The following is a 21,441-nucleotide window of genomic DNA, read 5'->3' as shown; positions in this document are numbered from 1 at the left end:
CATAATAATCATCCAATTCAAATATGAACATAACAAGCGCAAAGCTCCTGATTACAAACATTCAAAAGTTTCCATCGCAAGAAAAACTAATTCCTGAGAGTTTCATTATGATAGGGAACCGGCTCAAGTGTCTCTTCTAATATCAAATTAACTGTCAAAACAATTCCGGCAATTTCATCTTATTCCCCAGATCTTGCAACATGTGATTTTTTTTTCCCTCAGGTAAATAATTTATTCATGGTGTGACGATTTTCAAGTTCTAAAAATGAAAAATGATTTGTACTGAGCAAAATGCATATTTGTACTGAGCAAAATGCATATTTCTACTGCAAAAGAAACGTGAAATCTATTTTTTATTTGTGTTCATTTTTCTACAGAGAATTAAGTTTCTAAACTTTTTGAATATAGTAAAATGTCGAAACATTAATGACAAGTTTGGAAATTAAAGTGTACCATTTTATTACATTTCATCATTATTACATTTATAGTTTCTCGTATATGAAATATATAAAAAGAACTTATTGCAATCTGTATCATTGCATGACATTTCATCATAATTACTTTTATAGAATCTCGCCATGAAGTATATAAAAGAGGTTGTAATTTATGCTGTATTAATATTTATGATGTTTTATTTCCTTTCATCATTATTACTTTTACGCTTTATCACATATAAAATATATCAAAAGATAATATTGTAATCTACATTATTAAAATAATAGTATTATTTTATTATATTTAAACATTACTACCATATTGTTGTGAATTATATAAAGAAAGTATTGTTAATTGTAACTTGTAATAATTAATATAAAAAGAAAGTATTGTTATTTGTAACTTGTAATAATTAAAGATTTAATCACAATTAATCATTTACTACTTTCATGATTTTTCATAATCGAAGTATACAAAAAGTAAATATGTACACCATAGTAATAGTTGTATAGTTTTATTATATTTCATCATCACAACTTTTACACTTTCTCGCATAGGAAATATACAATAAAATATTGTAGTCATCGAAATTTTGATGCTTCATTTCTGTCTCCCTTTTCTATGTCTTATAAGTTCCTTCTTTGTAAATTTGTGCATCATTTTAAAAGGCTAATTGTAGAACAATTTGCAGAAGATATGTGTTATATACATCTTAATAATATATATAAAAAAAATACATAATATATATATAATATACATACATACATAATATATATATAAAAAAATTAATATAATTTATATTAAAAAATAGAAAACTTAAATCTAATATTAATTATTGACTTTGTTTATAACAGCAGATCTAACAATTTGAAATTCAATTTAATTTTTTTTTATTATTATTCTCAAGACAAATGTGATGGAAATAAATTTTTCCTAATGATAAAACACTGTAATTCATGAAGTTTTTAAATCAAAAATGTTGAATATACATATACATTTAACATACATTATTATGCAATGTCAAAATATAATACTTCATATTTATACATAGCATAATAATGATTTACATTTCTACTCTACCATTTTTGTCTTGTTTCAATAATTTATGAATAATTTAGAAGTTCATTCATAAAATTATTTATATATTATAAATAATTTTATATTTAATCCATTTATAAAGAGAAAAAAGGATTTAGTTAACGAATTTTATTTTTAACTATACTTTTAATTTATTAATTCAAATTAAAATTTAACTTCAATATTAATAGTTTGTTATCTTCTGATTTGGTTGCATTTACAAAATTTGTATTGAAATAAAAAATTATTATTCTGTTGACCAAGAATTCTAGAGAATGATATAAATCTAAAAGTGCATTTACATCAAGTGTTAATTACTTGTGGAGTATAAATATTTATCCATAAGAATGTTTAAATCAAATGAACACTTTTTTTATTAGACGGATCTTTTTAACTTGATTTTTTTAAACATAAACGTTTTTTCACTTTTGAAAAATTACAAACATAATAATACGATAATCATGTTTTCTTGCACTATACAAACAAACAACAACAAAAAAATACAAAACAAATTTTTAAAATCTTAAATCAATATAAGGCAATTTTGTTCAAAATTTTTCAAAGTCGTGTGTTTTGTACTCATCATTCAAAAGATACCAATTCGTTTCCTATTGAAATAACAGAACATTATCTCTAAGTTATTATTTTGCAGATTTATACATATATTTTGCAATAAAATTTGCAAAATATGTGTTATTATTACAAATCCTCATTCTAATGTTTCTTGTCAATTTATAATATTTTGAAAATTCACAAGAAAATATGAAACGAAAAGATCTGCAATATATTTAAATGCAAGAAGTATGCAATTGTGAACTATCTCAACTCTATACCTTTTTAAGTTATTATTGATTTAGCAAGACATGAGACATTAATTTAATGCTGAACATCATTCCAAAAATCAATTATTAAATTTCAATCACTATAGCAATAACTAATTATAAATATCCAACTGTATCAAAAAGTAATATGGCCTGTATGAATGTAGCTATGCCGTTTAAAAACATCTTCCCTACATTCATTTTTAGATACGGCTGGTAACGTAAATATAAGGTATTACAGTACATACTGCAGTAAAATATTACACTTAAGTGCATTCAGAAAAAGCCCATAATATTGTGGTTGGTTTTCACTTACATAACTGCTTTTATTTAAATTTCGAATTCAAATAATAGCAATTCTTTAACTAAGATAGATCTCTTGTGATTTTTTTGATTAAAAAATATGTTTTTTTATGTCCCTGAGAAATATGGCATGAAAACCATCGAAAATAATCTCCTAATCTGCTGCATTTGCATCAAAGGCAACATTAGGAATTCCTTCTTTTTCTACATACTTATCTTGCTTATTTCTCAATATTAAATACAGTATTACTGTCAGAAGTATTGAAAGGACACACGATGCTGTAACCACATAACTAAGGACCTCCGGAATTTTTTCAAGGAAATAACCAATGACATAAGGAATTGCCATTTCACCAAACGCAGCGCCACTCGCGAACAGTCCAAGAATTTTGTTAGAAACGGTAATATATCGCTCAACCCATGTTATGACTGATGCGAACAAAGACGCTACACCAAATCCAAGCAAAACTGTGGCAAGCCATAGGGCCCATTCTCTAGATGCAGCTAAGAACTGAAGAACCACAGCTCCAGCTAAATATATAATAAGATCGAATACTATAACGGCTAAGCTACTGAATTTAATGGCAAGAAATATGGAGGAAAATCTTGAAATCGTAAGAGCTGCCCAGAATGATGATGTAACGTATGAGCCAGTGACTGATGTCAAGTGTAGATGACCTTTTACTGAATATGTGGCAACCATTTGTACGTAGCCTATTTCCGTACCTGTTTCTACAAATAACAGCGAAAAAGCAAGCATTACAACTATAGTGACAAATGTAAAGTTTGTTTGTTTACTTTCGGTCGTTTCATTTTTGCTAATGCCGACATCTAATGGCGCGATAATGCACACAGCCAGAAAAGAAACCGCAACTACAAGCGAATATCCTCCCATAATTAGGTAAGCATACGTTAGAGATGGAATTTCAGAACCATGCAAATTACTGGTATTGTTGAAATTTGTGCTGATATTGTTGAAATTACTGCTGAATTCCACTGAAGTTTCGTTCAGAAATGATGATGTGCCATTGATAAGTGATTCATGATGGTAATCTCCGAGGAAAGGTGCCACTATAAGAGGTGCCAAAAGACTTCCGAAGCTGTACGTGAAGTGGAGAGCTTGGTAAAAAGGTCCGCTTTCTTTACCCCATAGATTGAGACAGCACACATTTAAACCTAAGAGAAAATAAACTTTTATTAATAAATGAATATTTCGACTTTTCAAATACCAGATTAATATATTATATATATATATGATGAATTTACGATCATGGGGCAAACTTGGAGGGTTAATTGAGGGTACTAAAACATGTATTTTTGTGTAATAATGTAATGTCTGAAATGACTTGTTAAGGCAGGAACGCAAAAAATGTGTTTGTTTATAAAATTAACACAAAGTGCTTCCTTACAATAATACAGTATTCACAATAAATATTCAAAATTGCGACCAACAAAAGTAATATATGCTTACTAAATCGTAAAAGGAATTGGCGATACACTTGGCGAAAAATGGCAGACATTTCGCGCGCTCCTGCAGTCGCGGTAAATAGTCGTGCAATGAGATTCTTCACTGAGTCGACGGGAGTCTTGTGAATATGATTCCTCCATAAAATTTCCATCACATTTCTAAATATTTGGAAGAATGCAGGAAAATAAATGCATCTGTGGAGGCATTGGTTCTGTTTAAAATTATTTAAAGGAATACGTAGAAATCACAGAATTAATAAAGAATCTGAAAGTTGAAAAGGATGACTTAAGTACAGTTCTGATGGCAATAGATAATCTTAAAACAATGAAGGACATGATGTTAAAAATCGTCAGTTTTTTTTTTTTACCAACTATTTGATAGTTTTAAAGTTGTGCCAGTTTGAGGTTCGAACTCGCAAGGTTAGGGTTCATAGCCGAGTAACAAAGCCACTAGACAAAAATGTACACTCCTTTCCATAGGTTGTTATTTGGCTTATGAAGTTACCACCACAATACTCCTCCACCAGTGAGTCGGTGGAGTTTATTGCGCCAGTTATGGCAAGCGACAAACGTAATTATCGTGGCAGGTGTTATGGCGGGCGATTGCGAGCATGGCTGCTGCCGGTAAATGGAGCCACAACAGCTGAACGCAGGATGCAGTTATTCAGAACCCTGGTCACCAATGTGCAAGGTTTAGGTTCGAACTCGCAATGTTAGGGTTCATAGCCGAGTAACAAAGCCACTAGCCAGATGTATACACTTGTGTCCGGAGGTTGTTATCTGGCTTATGAAGTTACCATCACAAAGTCTTTGGATTTCTATTATTGTGGAACGAGAATGTGGGAAAATATTGAGAATTTCCAGAAAATTTTCTGTAAGAGATGGCCTGCTCCTTGTTTAACAGGAAGATAGAAAAGATGAGGAGAGAGGTCAGTGATTGAGCACTTTGTGGCTGGGGGCCAATTGCCTCGAAGAGGATGTCAATAAATGTTTGGTGAATCGACCAGTGTTATGGACGGGTTATGCTAAAGATAACAGTCGGTCTGAACTAATCCTGTCGATACTGTTTCTTTCAGTGGTAGAAGGGTAGTTAGCTGTGCACAAGAAGAAGATTCTCTCATAAAAAGAAATACACCGAATAAAAATCTGGCGAACGGGTTCACCGATAAATCTGGCGAATGGGTTGGCAGTCGGACTGGTCCACCAAATCCAATATGTTATGCCATAAAATTCGAAAGTAATTCCAAGTAATTTCGAACCAACAAGTCGTCACTGTAGTTCTCATTACTGTTAGTGTTGGCAATTTTGAAAATTAATTGTAAATATACTACATTGCTGCAAAAAAAACACTTTGCGTTGATTTTGTAAATAAACATATTTTTTTTCTCAACTGTGTTTTTTTTTTTTTTTTTTTTTTTGCGCTTGTGCTTGAACTTTTTATTTTAGACCCTACAATCCTATACAAAAAATACATTTTAGTACACTCAAATATACCTCCAAATTTGGTCCATGATCGTAGAATCACTCTGTATACAAGGAGATCGGTAAAATCCGTGTAAACCTTTTAAATTCAAAATGGAGACTTTTATAGCCAAAACAGTAACATGTTAAACGTAAAGTTACTATAATGAATTTATTGAGATATGTAATAGCGCCCCAGCAAAAAGATAAATGTTACAAAATATAATTAAAAATAAAGGAGTTAGGCCAAAAAGTCCAATTGAAAAAATGTATAATATACCATACTAAAAACACCGTGAAAAGTTTCATGGAATCATTTGTAAAATTGGCAGATGTATTTGAGACTAAAATTATGAACGTTTTGTGACTTGAATAAGGGTTTGCTCTAAATTGAAAAATGCATTCTCCAATAAAATCCTACAGTGTTTCCGAATTAAGCAACGGCAAAAGAAATTCAAGAAAATAAAAAAGTAAACAATAATAATTATAAAAAAATCTGAAAAATACACTCAGGGACGAGGTAGATGCCGAAGAATAGTAAAATATCATTGTATAAATTTGTCACAATATTTGAGCCCTTTATTTATATTTCTTAACGTCACGAAACTACATAGATATGACATGACTTTTAATTCTGTATTCAATTTCATTTCGATTAACATAAAACTATTAAAAATAACTTCTAAAAAGTCTTTTTATGATATATTATTTAAGTTTTCTTACATCACTAAGGGAATTAAAAATATTTATTTATTGAAATATTATATTAATAAAATTTGAAAGGTTTTAATTTCGTATCATAAAGGATTCGAAAATCATTTCTGTTTGTAAATAAATTATGAGAAAAGAACATAATTTTCTAACTAGATAACATAAAATATTTTCTATCATTTTCAGTAAAATATGCAAGATGCTAAAATAATAACAGCAAATTTAGAAATGTCATCAAAATTGTGAATTTCATAACAACAAAATGTTACTAAAAGTGCATAATCTGCAATTTTTGATGAATACTTATAAACAGTAATTGGTTAATTTTAAAAACTTAAGAAAAAATTAGCTATTAACACTTCTGTAAAGATATACTTTATTCTTTGGTGATGGGAAAATAGCTCTTCATCTCTTTCAATATTATAAGTTTTCTCAAAGTTATTTACTGGTGATTAAAATGACTCATTTTCTTTTAAAGTGAATATAAATTCAAGATTACTTCTGTACTAATATCGATTAAACAGCATGAAATAATCAACCATTTTTTTTTCTTTGAGATGTGATAGTTTGCGTTTATTTCTTCTTCAAACAACTTCAGAATTTTTAAGGAAGCAGAATCTAATGCTTTTTTCCCCCATACCATGCAAGCTATCTCAAAAAAACTTATGTATAAACTTTGAAATGAAGTAGAAGATATCACAAATATATGAACCATCTACAAATAAAAGCACATCATCGAAAATTCTTATCGGATAAAAAAGAAATCGCATGAGTATACAACACGAATACAATAAAGGAAGCATTACTATAAAAGTCAGCAAATATTTTTAAAAATGGGATTGTGGGGGTGCAAGATGATTCCTCCACTTAAAATGTTCAGAGCTTAAAGAAACGCTACGCCATTTTTAACAAGAACAAGAGTATATTTATTTTATTCAACAAGAACAAAAAAAGATTGACAGAACAAGTTGAAGTAGCTCTTTCGAACTGGGAAAGGAAAAAAAAGTTCTTGCCGGCCAGATTACATAGTGGGTAGTGAAACAAGAGGACTTAAAGAACTTGAAGAGGCAGAATGAAATTTCTCAAGAAGTGATACAAGTTCCAAATATTTATAATAATGCTTGGACACTAACAGGGATGGATTACCAAAAATATCCAGATATTTCACTTTCGTTCAGTAACTCTCTAATTGAAAAGAATAATTTTTCACCTATTCTGGAAACGATTCTTTTAATACCAACTGTAAGTCAAATTTATGACGGGTTTATATTCGGCCAGTTATAAAACGGCAAGTAGGAAGCGCATGCGCAGAAAGGCTGAAAAATGCTGTTTGGTCGATGGCAAGTAATTGTCCAGACGGGAGAACTACAAGTCGGTGTACTGTATTTTTTCTTACTGCGCATGCGTTTGTAGAATTTGGCACTTACCATAGATTGATTCCGACATTTTTGTGCTCTTTCTGCTGCTAGGTTGTGTTCTTTTTTTCATTTTATTTGCCACTTTTTTCCTACAGTTTTCCAAATTTAGATATGTTGACCTTTTTTATTTTACCATGTTTCTCTGTGTAAATATCCATCATTTTAATATGATACGCAGTGAAAAAGAAAAATTCCGGGACTCCAAAACGCCAATTTATAGCCAAGCATAGAATGCCTGAATCCATCTTCTGAAGTTGTGGCAAACATAAATCAGTCCCTTTCTACGCATGCGCTGCTTACTTGCAGTCTTATAACTGCCGAGAGTAAACCCGGCATTACTTTCGCCAGATGAAATGTATAACTTTGCTTTATTTGTATCGTATATCTGCTGCGTCCTGTGTTCTTCTGTGTACTGTGTTCTAATGTGCTGAAAATTGCTTTCCCAACGTTCATTCCTAGTAAGATTTATGATAATAATTTTTTACTTTCTTTCACAGCTCGCATGTGGAGATTTCATATACCGTACATACATTTGTAATGATATTTTTAAATCTAATTTAGATCTTAATCAATTGTCTAATTTTTATCTTAAATTAATCCACTTTAACTAAAATGTTCTCTTATTTCCTGATCCAATTATCACTTTTTTTATTTAATTATTTCTAACAAAAGCTCCAAAAAAAAAACTAAGGACTGTAGCAATTTCTCACGCTCCTGGCGAAGAGATAAAAATTCCTAACACTCACCTTTACAAAATTATGCTTACAAATTTATATATAAATTTGTAAATATAATTTCGCAGATGCGTGACACAAAAGAAACTTTCGAAATTGTTTTACATGAGAAATATGCAATGATAAAAAGACGTCGACTTACATTGCTGTAAAGTGACAGAAATTTTTCCCTTCAATGATTTTACTATGAGATTTTGATAAGGATATCTTTACCACCTGTCGACTTAGCCAAGGCAATCTTAGGTTTCTTTGAAAGGCATGTGTAATTGCTAAAGATTTTTATCACTTCGTTCCTGATGTGGGAATGACGGAGTCATCAATGCAGTTAAGCAAGTGTTAGAAATAATTAAATAAAAAAAGTGGGAATTGGATCAGGAAACAAGATAATATTTAAAAATGAAGTTAACACGCGCTAAATTAAGAAATTAATCAAGATTTAAAATAGATTTAAAAATATCATTGCATATACATATATATGCGGGATAAACGTTTATTTCATTACTTCCTAAAGTACTGCAATTAGGTTTATACTTGTAATTGCAATCATTTTATCAAATAAAGCACTCAAATGTGTGATAATATTTTGGCTTTTATATTGCTTGAGAATAAAAAGTAAGAAAAATTACATTTTTTCACAACCGCCAAAGCTAAAACTTGTCAGGGAGTAAAATGTTTTTTGCAAATTCTTCTATAAGCTCACAAAGTTTCATTTTTTATCTCTAAAATTTGAGGGGATATTAAAAGCTAAATATATTGTCATGGGTCATTTTTCCATACCATAAACTGGTGTCTAAGTGAATCTTTAGATATCTTTTTTTTTTTTTTGGAAGGGGGATAATATGCATATCTCAAAAGGTTATTAAAAGATGGAACATATTGCATCTACATAATGATGCATTTATTAACTTCCATTACTTTGAAAAATGGTAAAATAAAGCATTAACTGAGCTCTAAAAAATTTTTTTTCAAAATGAACACTTTCAAAAAGTATACAAAATTGTATTCTTTCAATAAAACTTGTAACATGCAATCCAGCTTATGATTTCTTTAGAGTTCAGTTAAATTCCTTCCATAAGACATCAAGACAGATTTCTGGAATTCATCGGCAAATATCTGTTTGTCTAAAGGATATGTGTTATGAAAGGAAGAACATAAGCAATCCCATAAATAAATGTCAGCAGAACTCAAATCAAGTGTTATTGGGGAAAATTCAACAGGTACGTAGAAATCACAACAAGAAATGACGTGAGAATAACACCACCTATGATAAAACACCACATAATAAGAAAAATTAAAAATTGTCCACTTTCCAACTTTGTACTGTAATTAGTTGAAAAAGAAAATGTCTAGATAGAAGTTAACTTAAAAAAGATAATAGATGGCAATTTTCTCTCCTAATTTTCCAACAATCTGTTCCAAATCCTAAAAAAAGCAGCAAGTGTGATTAATCAGTTGTTCTCATTACTTGCAGAAAATAACACTTCCAAGTTTAAAAATGCAGAATTTCTAATTTTGTGCGCACTCCTCAAAATATTCCATCTTACCTGTATCTAGAGCACCCATGGAAAATCCACTCAAAACCAACCATCCTGCCAGCATTCCTACCGTCCTGGACCAAGGGACAGCAAACATGCTGATAGAAATGAGAAAATTGAAAACAGTCATCAAAAACTGTTTCTTTTCTGTAAGATCGAATAACGCACCACCTGAAAGAGATAAAGTGATGATTTTATATTGAATCAAAATGTGTTAGAATTGTCAAGAAATAACTTGTGTTATTTGATGGAATTTGCAATCAAAACTGATGAATGGAATAAAGTCATATTTCATAATCATTTTGTGGAAAACATGAGAAAATGAATTGCACAAAGAAAGATTTTTTTTCTAATTCTATAAGAGTCGCCGATACAATTTCTTGCCCATTGGGGAAGATCAACACATTGAAAATATAACCCAGGAACTCCTAAAGTTTATTGATAAAAGATTATTTTCTGTGAATTTCATAATGCATGTCAGAAATTTAATTTATTCATGTGCAGCATTTATCACTCGAACATTAATAAAATTGCACTATCCAATTTTCAGTGGGCTCATGGTGGCCCGTTTTATTTAAAACCGCGTGTGAATCTCTCTAATTGATAATTACTAGTACTGTTCAGCAACGGATTGTAAAACCTTCCGCGTTTTTGCGCATGCGTTAGGATGGGTTCAATTCGTTAAAATAGGGGTGAAAGGAAAGATGAAAGGAGGTGATGTTTACTTTATTAGTATCTAATAGGGGAAAACTGTCAAAGGGAATACCGGAAATGCACTCATCGTTCCGCGTCTCACCCTTTAATGAGATGGAGTCGTCGAAATGTGGTTGTCGCAGAATCCGTTGACGAACAGTACTAATTTTTTTGCAGAATTCTAATTCCCATATCTTCTATAGTTTGCATATGAAAATTAATTTCATTCCATTCAGTACTTCAAACAACATATCCAAACAGGGAAAACTATTTTATGGTCACCATGTAATATTGCAGCATTGAAAAGATGCAGTCGACGCTCCATAGCCGAATGGTCATAGCACTGGTCTCATAATCAAGAGATCGTCAGTTCGGTTCCCGATAGAGACAATGCGATTCACAGTCTGTGTAAATATTTAACTACTTGATTTTATGTTCTCCTTTAATCTGGATCTTTCTTTATGTTTACGCGAATGTCGCTTAACCCCAAAATTGGCAATCTTAAAATTACGGAACCCCGTTACCCTCCTTTCCGGTCGAGTCTTTAAGGGACTCATTAGAACGTTGACCCGCATCGGCTCCTCAGCCCCCGCAGAAGCTGTAAACAACTTCAGTTTGTAAGGCTTAACAAAGCCACCCGCAATCAGCCATGTATTTATATGAAATACTCATCGCAAAAGGAGTGTATATAGTGTAAATAAAGAAGTTTAAACAAAAGTACAGTCCACTGCTCACTTCGATTCAACGCCTTAGTTTATCAGATAAGTCTTCTGGAGTTTTCTTACTGTCTCCAGAAAAGTATTCTGGAACTTTCCATGCTAGTATAAAAGCAGAAGATCTATCAGTCACTGTGTTCTGATGTTCAGAGTTGAGTTAATAAATTGGTTTAGCTCTACTTCTTGTGTGTGTCATTGCGTCCCACACTAAAGTACCTACGTGACAATAATAATCGTAATTTCGAGGATTGCACACATTAAATTGAAAGGAATATTTTGTACCATTAAAACATTTATCAACCAACCGAAATGTTCACTCTTGACTATTGCATGTACTTACCACGATACAAAGTTACTTTCTTAGACGTTGTTTATACATTTTTTTATTTCTTTAAATAGTGAAGGGAATATTCACTTATACATTGTGCATGTACATATATGTCTTGTATTGAAATAGTATTTTTCCCACTCACCACCTTAATCCAAATTTTCCGATTGATCTACAATACAAATGTACAAATCACGTACAAAAATTCTGGCATATCATTTTTTTTTTTTCATTTTTGAGCTATATTACTTATATTCTTCTTAATTGACATATCATATCGAAATCACATTTTGCCCAAAAATTTTATATGCATGCAGAATTCTGGTGATAAAACTATGTTCTGAATTTATTCTATCTACACCGTTTCCATTTTTAATGTTAGTATCTACAAGAGCTTATATTTCCATTTAACAAGCTGCTCCATCAAAAATAATTACAAATTGGCAGTTTTTTTGTAAAGATGCCAAAATTCTTCTATCTACCTCATCGTCATGTTAACTTATCCTCACAAAAATCCAGTGTAAGTTATATCTCCGAAATTTTCCAGTATACTCCCCAGTAAAGTTCTTTGTCCCTCCTTCCGTATAAAACTGAGGACCTTGGGTAAGGCTGCGAAAGACTTGCATGGTATTGGCGAAAAACAGTTCAAGGCTATTATCTTCTTTCTATCATCATCATTTTAACTTGTCCACGCAAAATTCCAGCGTAGGTAATATCTCCAAAATATTCCAGCATACTCCCCAATAAAGTTCTTTTTCCCTCCTTCCGTATAAAACTGGGAACTTTGAATAAGGCTGCGAAATACTTGCATGATATTTGCAAATAATAGCTGCAAAATACAGTTATTTGGCTTGAATCTAGCATTTTTAAAATGAATGAAAATAATATTTTGGAAGCTTTTTTTCCGATTGATTAAAACCAAAATTTCCCATATAATTGAAATTGTAGTCATTACATACCAAATTTCATTGATTTAAGTCCCTGTTTTTCTGAGCTGATGATGATGATGTCGTGACCGCGTTACCACGGAAAGGGGGTGCAGTAACTTCTGAGGGTAAAGACCCGTGAGCACCCGAGGGCAGAAGTCTGACTTCTAGCTCCTATGAAGATGAAACTCACACACATTCGCTTGCACAACCCCTTTTTACAAGGGGGACATTCACACACCTCACCGATAGAACAGAGATGAGGAAAAATCATGCCCGAACCGAAACTCGAACACAAGACGTCCAGATCACGGGGACGAATCGCTACCCCTATGCCAGGACGTGGGCTTTCGCGTTTATATGCATAAGAAAAAACAGATCAACATACGGTCAATTCTTTGAAAAATGTGGTTCAAAATTTGATAAGAGTCTGTATTTTAAATGAAAACCTGTGTACCAAATTTTAACAATCTTGCCCTTTGCGTTTTATACTTATCCTGTTCCCTACCACTCGAACAGCTGAGTAGGCAGACTTCCTCTAAATGGATTTTTTCAAAATTTGATAGAAATTTGGTGTAAAGACCCTATACCAAATTTCTTCTGTCTAACTCAATGCATTTTTGAGTGTAATGTTAACTGGCAGACAGACACAATTTCAAAAATGTGCTTTACTGACTCAGGCAGATCTAAAATATGCAGATTCTTCAAACTCCCAAAATCAAACCTTTAAGAATAACAATACTTCCTCTTCCGAGATGCAAGCGCCAGAAAGTTAAAGGGTGAACACGTTTGTTCTGAAAGGGTTTCACAGATGCTGTACTTCTATGTTGTTCATTTTCTAATTTTTACTTTCTTTTATACCAAGAACAGAAATGAAAGGCATCTGTCAAAAAAGTGAAATTCGAGATTTTGACAAATTTCCATGCTTCAGACCTCCCTAAGTGCAAGAACACATTCTTGGAATTAAATCTATTTGTCTGAAAAATACGATAACTCAAAAACGCTTTTATCTAATAGGATAAAATTTAGTGTATGGACTTTGCATCACATTTGTATATATTTACCAAATTTGAAAAAATTCATTAAGAGGGAAATATGTTTGTCCGACTGCCCGGGCACTAGTTTTCACGATAACAGAAAACCGTTTAGATCTAAATAAATAAAATTTGGTACACATTTTTAGCATCAAAAATGTAAATGCGGTCAAACTTTGAATTAAATTCAACTACAGATAAATAAACTATTGGTCTGTGCTTTTGTATGCTTGTAAAAGCGATAATTAAAAAGCGTAACAATTTAGATAATTGAAATTTCGTTCAAAGATTTAACATTTAATGAGTAGGTCATAATCAAATTATCAAATTTTGAATTAAATCTGTCAACGCATTGACTGTCTGTCAGTCTGTACTTTCCCTTGCATGATTTCCCACAATGATTTCAATAACTGTAATATATTATGTTATGACTTCAAATTATATTATTCATACATTTTCTGTTTTCTGGTATTTTTGTATTAACTATTTACTAGTGATTAATCGCCAAAACCGGATCGCTACCTAATGTACTTTTTCTTAACTGTCATCCGCCAATGGCATGAAATTAATGCACATGCTCCAGTTCACTTTACTATGCTATAAAGCACAGAATGCTTATGTGCGAAATTCTTAAAATAAAAATTTGAGCGCCCGTGCCATTCAAGTCCTTGTCCAAGGTTCCCAACCTTTTTTAATAGGAGGTGAAAGGGAATAACATCTTTATTGGGAAAAAAAGATTTTAATTAATTATTTCTCACCAAGCAGAGAACCAGCTAAATATCCCGCTGATCGGCAGGTAAATATGATTGCTATGTGCTCAGTGTCAGTATGTACGAGTTCTTGAAAATCCAATAGGCAAGGTCCGACCACTGCCATTGAAATACCCTGGAAATAAAGAAGCAGAATTGTAGAAAAATAATTCTTTGCCAACTCAAGAAATGATCCGACAAAATAACTCACTCTAAAACATTTACATTTAAATTGATATTTAGTAATAGGAACCTATGTAATACTCACTGAAGATACGCAACTGGCGTACAGATTGCATGTTTTGATGATCCTAAGCGCCTTTGATGATAACCTCGTCATTTTCAGACAAGAAGTCTAGGACTTGTTCCAGGTTTGTGCTGAAAAAAACAATTAGCAAGTAAACAATAAATCGTATATCTGATAAGGAATATAATGGTTATTTTGCATGATGTTACAATGGTCATAAATTCTAAATTCCATTTTGGGATTTTCTAAACTGGGACAGGCAATTAGAGATCTAGCAGAGGTTTAACGGAACCTAAGAATATGCAAAAAAACTAAGAATACTCTTCGAGAAATCCTAAAAATATGCAAATAAATATTCCGAAATAATAATATAGTTAACTATTTAAAAATTTCAAGAAAGTTTAAAGAGTATTTATGAAGAATAGGGGGGGGTCTCCTCAAGACTTTCTCGCATATTATCTAATAAACTTATCGTACCTGAGAATACCTTGCAAGACATTGGCGGACATTATTAAGAAATCTTAGCTTTTGACGCGAATTTAGTATGTTTACTGAATTTAGCGTTTATCTCTTTAGCATTATGTGTTCTGAATTATATTGATCCTATTTAGAAGGGTTGTATTAAAAAAAATTTGATAAATTACTAGAAAATTATGCATTGTATATCATCATCATCATACTTTCAGCGTCAATGATACCTAAAATTTATTATTTGTTTTAAGCGTCTGGAAACTAATCATAAATTGAAATGTTTTACCTCTTTTAATCACGAAAGAAGCCTTTTTAATTCACATAACATAAATTAATATTATAATGTATATACTATATTGTACTATACTACTATTATAAAAAAATATCCATTTTCTTATAATAGTAATATAGTACATTATACTATATCTTCATTTAAAATACATCTGTAGTATATATGACCTTCAAACTTTTATCAAACATTTTTCATCATTTCTGTAAACATTTGGCAGCAATCAAGAATGCACAACATCTGAAAATAAATTTCTTTTTAATGTGATATGAATTGGTTAAACTTTGTCGATTTTTCAAAATGGCAAATAATTACTATAGTATATCTGACTCGTGTTGGCCTCTTTGACCTCTTTATTAGATGGTTATTGATTAAGAATGTCGTTTATTGCCAATTTTTTTCAATATTTAAAACTTTAAATCAATTGTGCTATCTTAAAACTTTGATCAAAAAATTCTTTTAAAAAATTCCGATGACAAAGGTCAATAAATGACAACTTCGGAGCAATGAGAAATATCAAATTTTGAACATTAGTGACAAAATGCTTTCTTTGCTTCTCTCTAAAGTTTTTATCTGAATTAAATTTTGTGTAATATTCTTCCATTCAAACTGAAAATCTTTACCAAAATTTGGGCCAAATTCTTCCATAAGTAATCTCCCTTTCCTTAAGCAAAAAATAGTCGTTGTTCCGATTTCGCCGTGCTCTGAAATTTAACATAGAAGGATCAAATTTACAAAGATTTCTTACGTGCATTGATCTCATTCACTTTAAATAAACATATTATGAATATTCTAATCACTTATATTATTCTAGTCGTTAACCAACTATTATGATCATTTCAATCATTGTGAATATCTAGTCATTAACAAAAATTATTGTGAATATTCAGTTATTTTTGGTCGCCAGTATATTAAACTACCAAATATTGAACAATTTTTTGTAAGCGCGTTTTTCTACCTATGGTGAAAGCTGCTTTTAAAAGTAAAGTTTTAAAAAGAAATACAATGGAAATCAGAGATAAATGTTGTTATTGTGACATATGGCACTTTACAAGCCCGCCGACAGCTATCTGTCAGCGATTTAAGCCCAGGGTGCGTCTCTTGTTTTTTCAGTACCGCCAACTAGGGCCAAGAGTATGACTTAGCTACTCACGTGTCAGAAACCTTTTTACAGAGCAGACTTCATTCATGCATTTCATTCACTCATCCATAGACCGTAATTTAGACCTGAATCAGAGAACGATATACTAAGCCAGTCCCCTAAGTGGTATTACTCTCAACATTGAGGACTTTGTGATCACGATAGATTCATGCGTGCGCCAACCACCATACACAGAGAGAGTCTTCGGCCGGCAGGATGCGAACTCACAACCAAAGGGATGCAAGTCCAACGCCTTGCCAATCAGGCTATCCTGGCCTGGAGATAAATAGCCCGGTAAAGAAAACTTGTATCAATGTATATTAAAAAAAGGAACATTAGTGACAAAACATCGGCTAAAAAAACCAGTTTGAGATATTTTTTTTAAATTTTATGAACACTAATAAAGATTGCTTCGTTCCATTAATCAAACTATTTTCAGAATTTAATAGTTAAATAAATTCTCTAAAAAGTTAAAAATTAATTAAATTCTATAAATAATAATTAATTAAATTCTATAAATATTTAAAAATTATTTAAATTCTATAAATATTTAAAAATTATTTAAATTCTAAAAATAGTTAATAATATATTAAATTCTATAAATAGTTAATAATATATTAAATTCTATAAATAGTTAATAATATATTAAATTCTTTAAATAGCTAATAATTAATTAAATTCTATGAAAAATTTGTAATTTGATTAATTTTGGATAACAGATTTTAAGCAGCATTTATATATAGCAATGTATGAAAAAGTCAGTTAGATTTCTCTTTTAAAACGTGAATGTAATACTCATTCGCATAATTTTGAAAAGTTCTTAAAGAAAGAATTTTTCTGTTCTGGCGTTTCAATTTCCCGTCGAATCATGCGATTTAATAAGAATATAAACAAAGAAATTCAGTTAATGCTTTATTATGCATGATGTCGTTTTAACCATGTCCCAATGAATAATAAGATTCTGGGGACAAAGAAAGTTTAATTCAGCACGAAATTAGACATAATTTTCGTTAAGACAAATAATTGTTACTAGTTAAATGGCATCATTAAATCATGAAATCCGTTATTTCAATCAATATAATAAATTGTTTAATAAAATACCTAATAATAATATGAAATCATATGAATTATATATAACGTCAACACATATATTTTTTAATCTGCCCGAAAATTAATTTATTGAACATTGATTTCATTTTTACCTTATATTTCAATCTAACTAAACGTGAAATTATAATAAATTTATTTATTATTAGAAGTTTAACAGCTAGAAATGTTAGCAGTTAATTAGTAGTATGTATTAGTTAGTAGCACTATTGCTAGTAGTTACGAAAGAGCCTATTAGTTTGCGAATTTCGCTGGTTTTTTTTTTTTTTTTTTTTTTTTTTTTTGTTTGTTTGTTTGTTTGTTTGTTTGTTTGTTTTGACGACGACGATACTACAGGACAGTTAATAAACTATTACCTGAAAACCCAATATATATATTCTGAATGCCTTTCTTCGACCAAATGAGACTAAAGTTTGATAATCTACAATTGGGCAGTTTATTTTGAAAATGAGGCAAGTCCATTTTTTGCTATTTCGAGATATTTAAAGGTTTACATTTCAATAAATTTAAAAATATTGGTAAGTATTAATAGATATAATTTTGAATTTTGCGGTACCAGATAATGTAAGTTTATAATCCAATAGTGTTTACAGTGCTGACTGAAAAAAATAAGAGTTCCATTTTAACTAAATGAACTTGCCTCACTTTCAAAATTAAAGAATTATTGCAATCATTCATTTAAGTGGGAAATAATATTTCAGTTGCATCAGCCTTTTTTTAAGAATAAAAACAAAATACTATTCAAATTTTTATAAATATTTATTCATTTGATAAAAAGGGAAACAAAACCAAGAATATTCTAGTAGAAAATATAACATAACAACAAACAATTCAGTTTTATTAAGAATTTTAATAAAATTATATATTTCAGTTTATACGTAGGTATAATCAATTTGAATTTTATTCAAGATTTAACATTTTAAAAAATTCATGATGAAGGGGAGGTATATATGGTAATAAATCCATCATATCCTTGTATTTTTCAGATGTAATAAATCTCCTTTTTTTATTACATAAAAGATAATTTTACATTTCTGAAATTTCTTGGAATTATTTACCTTCCTCATTATGTTGACAAATCGATAATTTTAAATTCAAAATCTCTTTCGATCGAAGTTTTGTAGAACATTTTGTATGGTGCATCCGTTGTAAATCTGATCCAACATATAGTTGAACAATTCATGGTTTCTCCATCGCTATTTTTATTTCTTTTTAAAACCGCTTTTTCCAGAGGTTGGGTTGAAAATAAATATCCGCGTTTCATTTCATGTATTAAACATTTATTATGTTTTCGATAATTTCGTATTACTTTATAGTAATCTTTGGGAATATAAAGGAATTGCTTTTCCGGATTGTCAGTTCGACCACTCCAAAATCACGATCTTTCGGCAAAATTGAATGTCCTGACAAGAAAAATTCGTTATCAATGATTCATATTTCATTGTTACTGGACTGAGCAATCGGTGTTAGAAGTAAACATATTATTATCGAAACACAAAATTAAGATATGTTTTTTATTATTTATGAAATACTGTACAACCACCGATTTTCATTATCGGTAGATAGAAACGCTCTAGATTTCAGATATGATATCAAACGGCCACATTTGCTTCTCCATACAGCAACCGGAGCTAAATATTGCAGTAATATATTCGATCAAAAATAATTTCAATCTAAGATGGACTTGCACCACTTTCAAAATAAACAGATTTTCAATACTGTTACAGATGTCAATACTTCCATCTCCAAAATTTAAGAATCTGATTTTTTTTTTTTTTACTTTAAATTGTTTAAGTATAAAAATATCATAACAAGTTTTATCTATAACTACCATTATCTCCATTTTTTTTTCAAAAATGGACTTGCCCAACTTTCAAAATAAACGGCTCAAATATAGTCACAAAAAAAATCACGAAATTTCGTTTACTAAAATCATCGCGTTTACATGCATGAGAAAATACAAACTGAGAAAATGCCAGCTAATTCAAATTTAATTTAATTAACCTAAATTGTTATTTCTTCAATTCTCGCGTTTGTATGTTTAAAAAAATGAAGACCGAGAGACAATCAAATGTTTCACAGATTTCGCTCAAAAATTCATCAAAATCTAGATTTTAGATGATAAACCTATGTGCCAAATTTTATCCATCAAGCTCATTATGTTTCGTAGTTATCGCGTTCCCTTACACTCAGACAGCTGGACAGACAGATATCCTCCAAATCCATTTTATCCAACATTTTACAGAATATAAATTTTATTCAAATTTGATATGACGACCCTGTGTTCATAGCTAAAGGCGTTTTTCAGTCATTGTGTTTGTTTTCAGACAGATAGACAGACAGACATATAATTCCAAAAAAAGTGTCTAACGAGTGAGGATGTCTGAAATTCGGAAATTCTTCAAAATCTCAAGTTCGAATTTTTTGACGATTGCAATACTTTCTCTTTTCAAAAATCTTAAATAGAAATAAACTAAAGCCTATATTTTATAATATGTAAATAAAATATTACTTACATCTAATATTAGAAGATTCTTACTGGCGTCATCGATGAAGATTTTTGTTTTTAAAGATTGCTGACAATGAAAGAAAGCATTTTTGTTAAATATTTATAAAAGTTTATAGGCAAAAGACGTACTCTTTACACATTAACCCTTTCGTTCAGAGATATTTTTATCTTTTATCTCAAAAAATAGGTTTTCCGAAGGGATGTCTTCAGCGTAAATGTAGACAACCAGAAGAATTAAGAGCGTTAAATCACTTTAAACATATGGAAAGATAAAAGGAATGAACAAAGTAGGCGTAAATAAGGTTCATTTGCCGCAGAGCTGTGTTTAGGACGCTGGTTTAAGAAATTTGATATATTTGTAAATCTTCAATTATCCTTTTATTAAATGAATTTTTATAATGTCAAAATCTTTAGGTATAAAGTGAAATGAAATTCCATCTGTACTTGATCACATTCATCTGTTATTTACACTTTTATAATAGTTTGAAATGTTTTCAATTTTTGTAGATACATGTCGTTCCTTAGTATTTCTGTTATCTGTTAAACTAAAGAGAACGATATGTCCAAAACTTTCTCGCATACTCCCTAATAAGGGCATTACTGCCCCCCCCCAGCATTGAAACTTTTGTGAATGCTTTGCATGGCATTGGTGTATAATAGACCAAAAATATTGGTCTTTGATACGAATTTATTATTTATACTGAAACTATCGCATGAGCGGGAGAGAATTTGTATTGGCGATCAATTCCTGGCATGCGGTTAATAATAGCGAAAATTGAATTTGTATTTAGGCACATTTTTTTTTCAACCTACTGAAACCAACATTTGATATATAATTAAAATAAGTTTAAAATATTGGTCTTTGGCATGAATTTATAATTTTTACTGTATTTATCGTATAATGAGGCAGGTTTGTTTTGGCGATTAATCCCTGGCATGCGGTAAATAATACCGAAAATTGAATTTGTATTTAAGCACGTTTGTTTCTGAACCGATTGAAACCAAAATTTGATATATAATTAAAATAAGGTAGAGTATTGGTCTTTGGCAGGAATTTATCATTTTTATTGAATCTATGATCTGGAGAGATTTGTTTTGGCGATTAATCCCTGGCATGCCTTTAATAATACCGAAAATTGAATTTGTATTTAAGCACGTTTGTTTCTCAACCGATTGAAACCAAAATTTGATATATAATTAAAATAAGTTTAGAGTATTGGTCTTTGGCAGGAATTTATCATTTTTATTGAATCTATGATCTGGAGAGAT

General features: G+C 30.6%; 1 protein-coding gene across 3 annotated transcripts in view; it reads right to left on the bottom strand.

Annotated features, from left to right (window-relative positions):
* Positions 1-1,728: 1,728 nt before the first annotated feature.
* LOC129988515 (sodium-dependent glucose transporter 1A-like) overlaps positions 1,729-21,441 on the bottom strand; it is a 26,267-nt gene continuing 6,554 nt past the window's right edge. The window contains exons 2-6 of one of the 3 annotated variants that reach the window (XM_056096761.1): positions 20,180-20,239; positions 14,677-14,786; positions 14,418-14,544; positions 9,972-10,133; positions 1,729-3,812 (exon numbers count right to left, since the gene is read on the bottom strand). In XM_056096761.1, coding sequence (XP_055952736.1) covers positions 2,791-3,812; positions 9,972-10,133; positions 14,418-14,544; positions 14,677-14,748 — 1,383 coding nt within the window. In that variant the 5' untranslated portion in view covers positions 14,749-14,786; positions 20,180-20,239 and the 3' untranslated portion in view covers positions 1,729-2,790. Of the gene's footprint in view, positions 3,813-9,971; positions 10,134-14,417; positions 14,545-14,676; positions 14,787-20,179; positions 20,282-21,441 lie in introns of those variants that run through there. The other 2 variants (XM_056096760.1, XM_056096762.1) reach the window with 2 other exon arrangements.

Source organism: Argiope bruennichi, chromosome 10, assembly GCF_947563725.1.
Source record: "Argiope bruennichi chromosome 10, qqArgBrue1.1, whole genome shotgun sequence".
In the NCBI taxonomy this organism is placed as follows: Eukaryota; Metazoa; Arthropoda; class Arachnida; order Araneae; family Araneidae; genus Argiope; species Argiope bruennichi.
The sequence above is the reverse complement of the archived record's forward strand: the minus strand, read 5'-3'. Positions and strand labels throughout refer to the sequence as shown.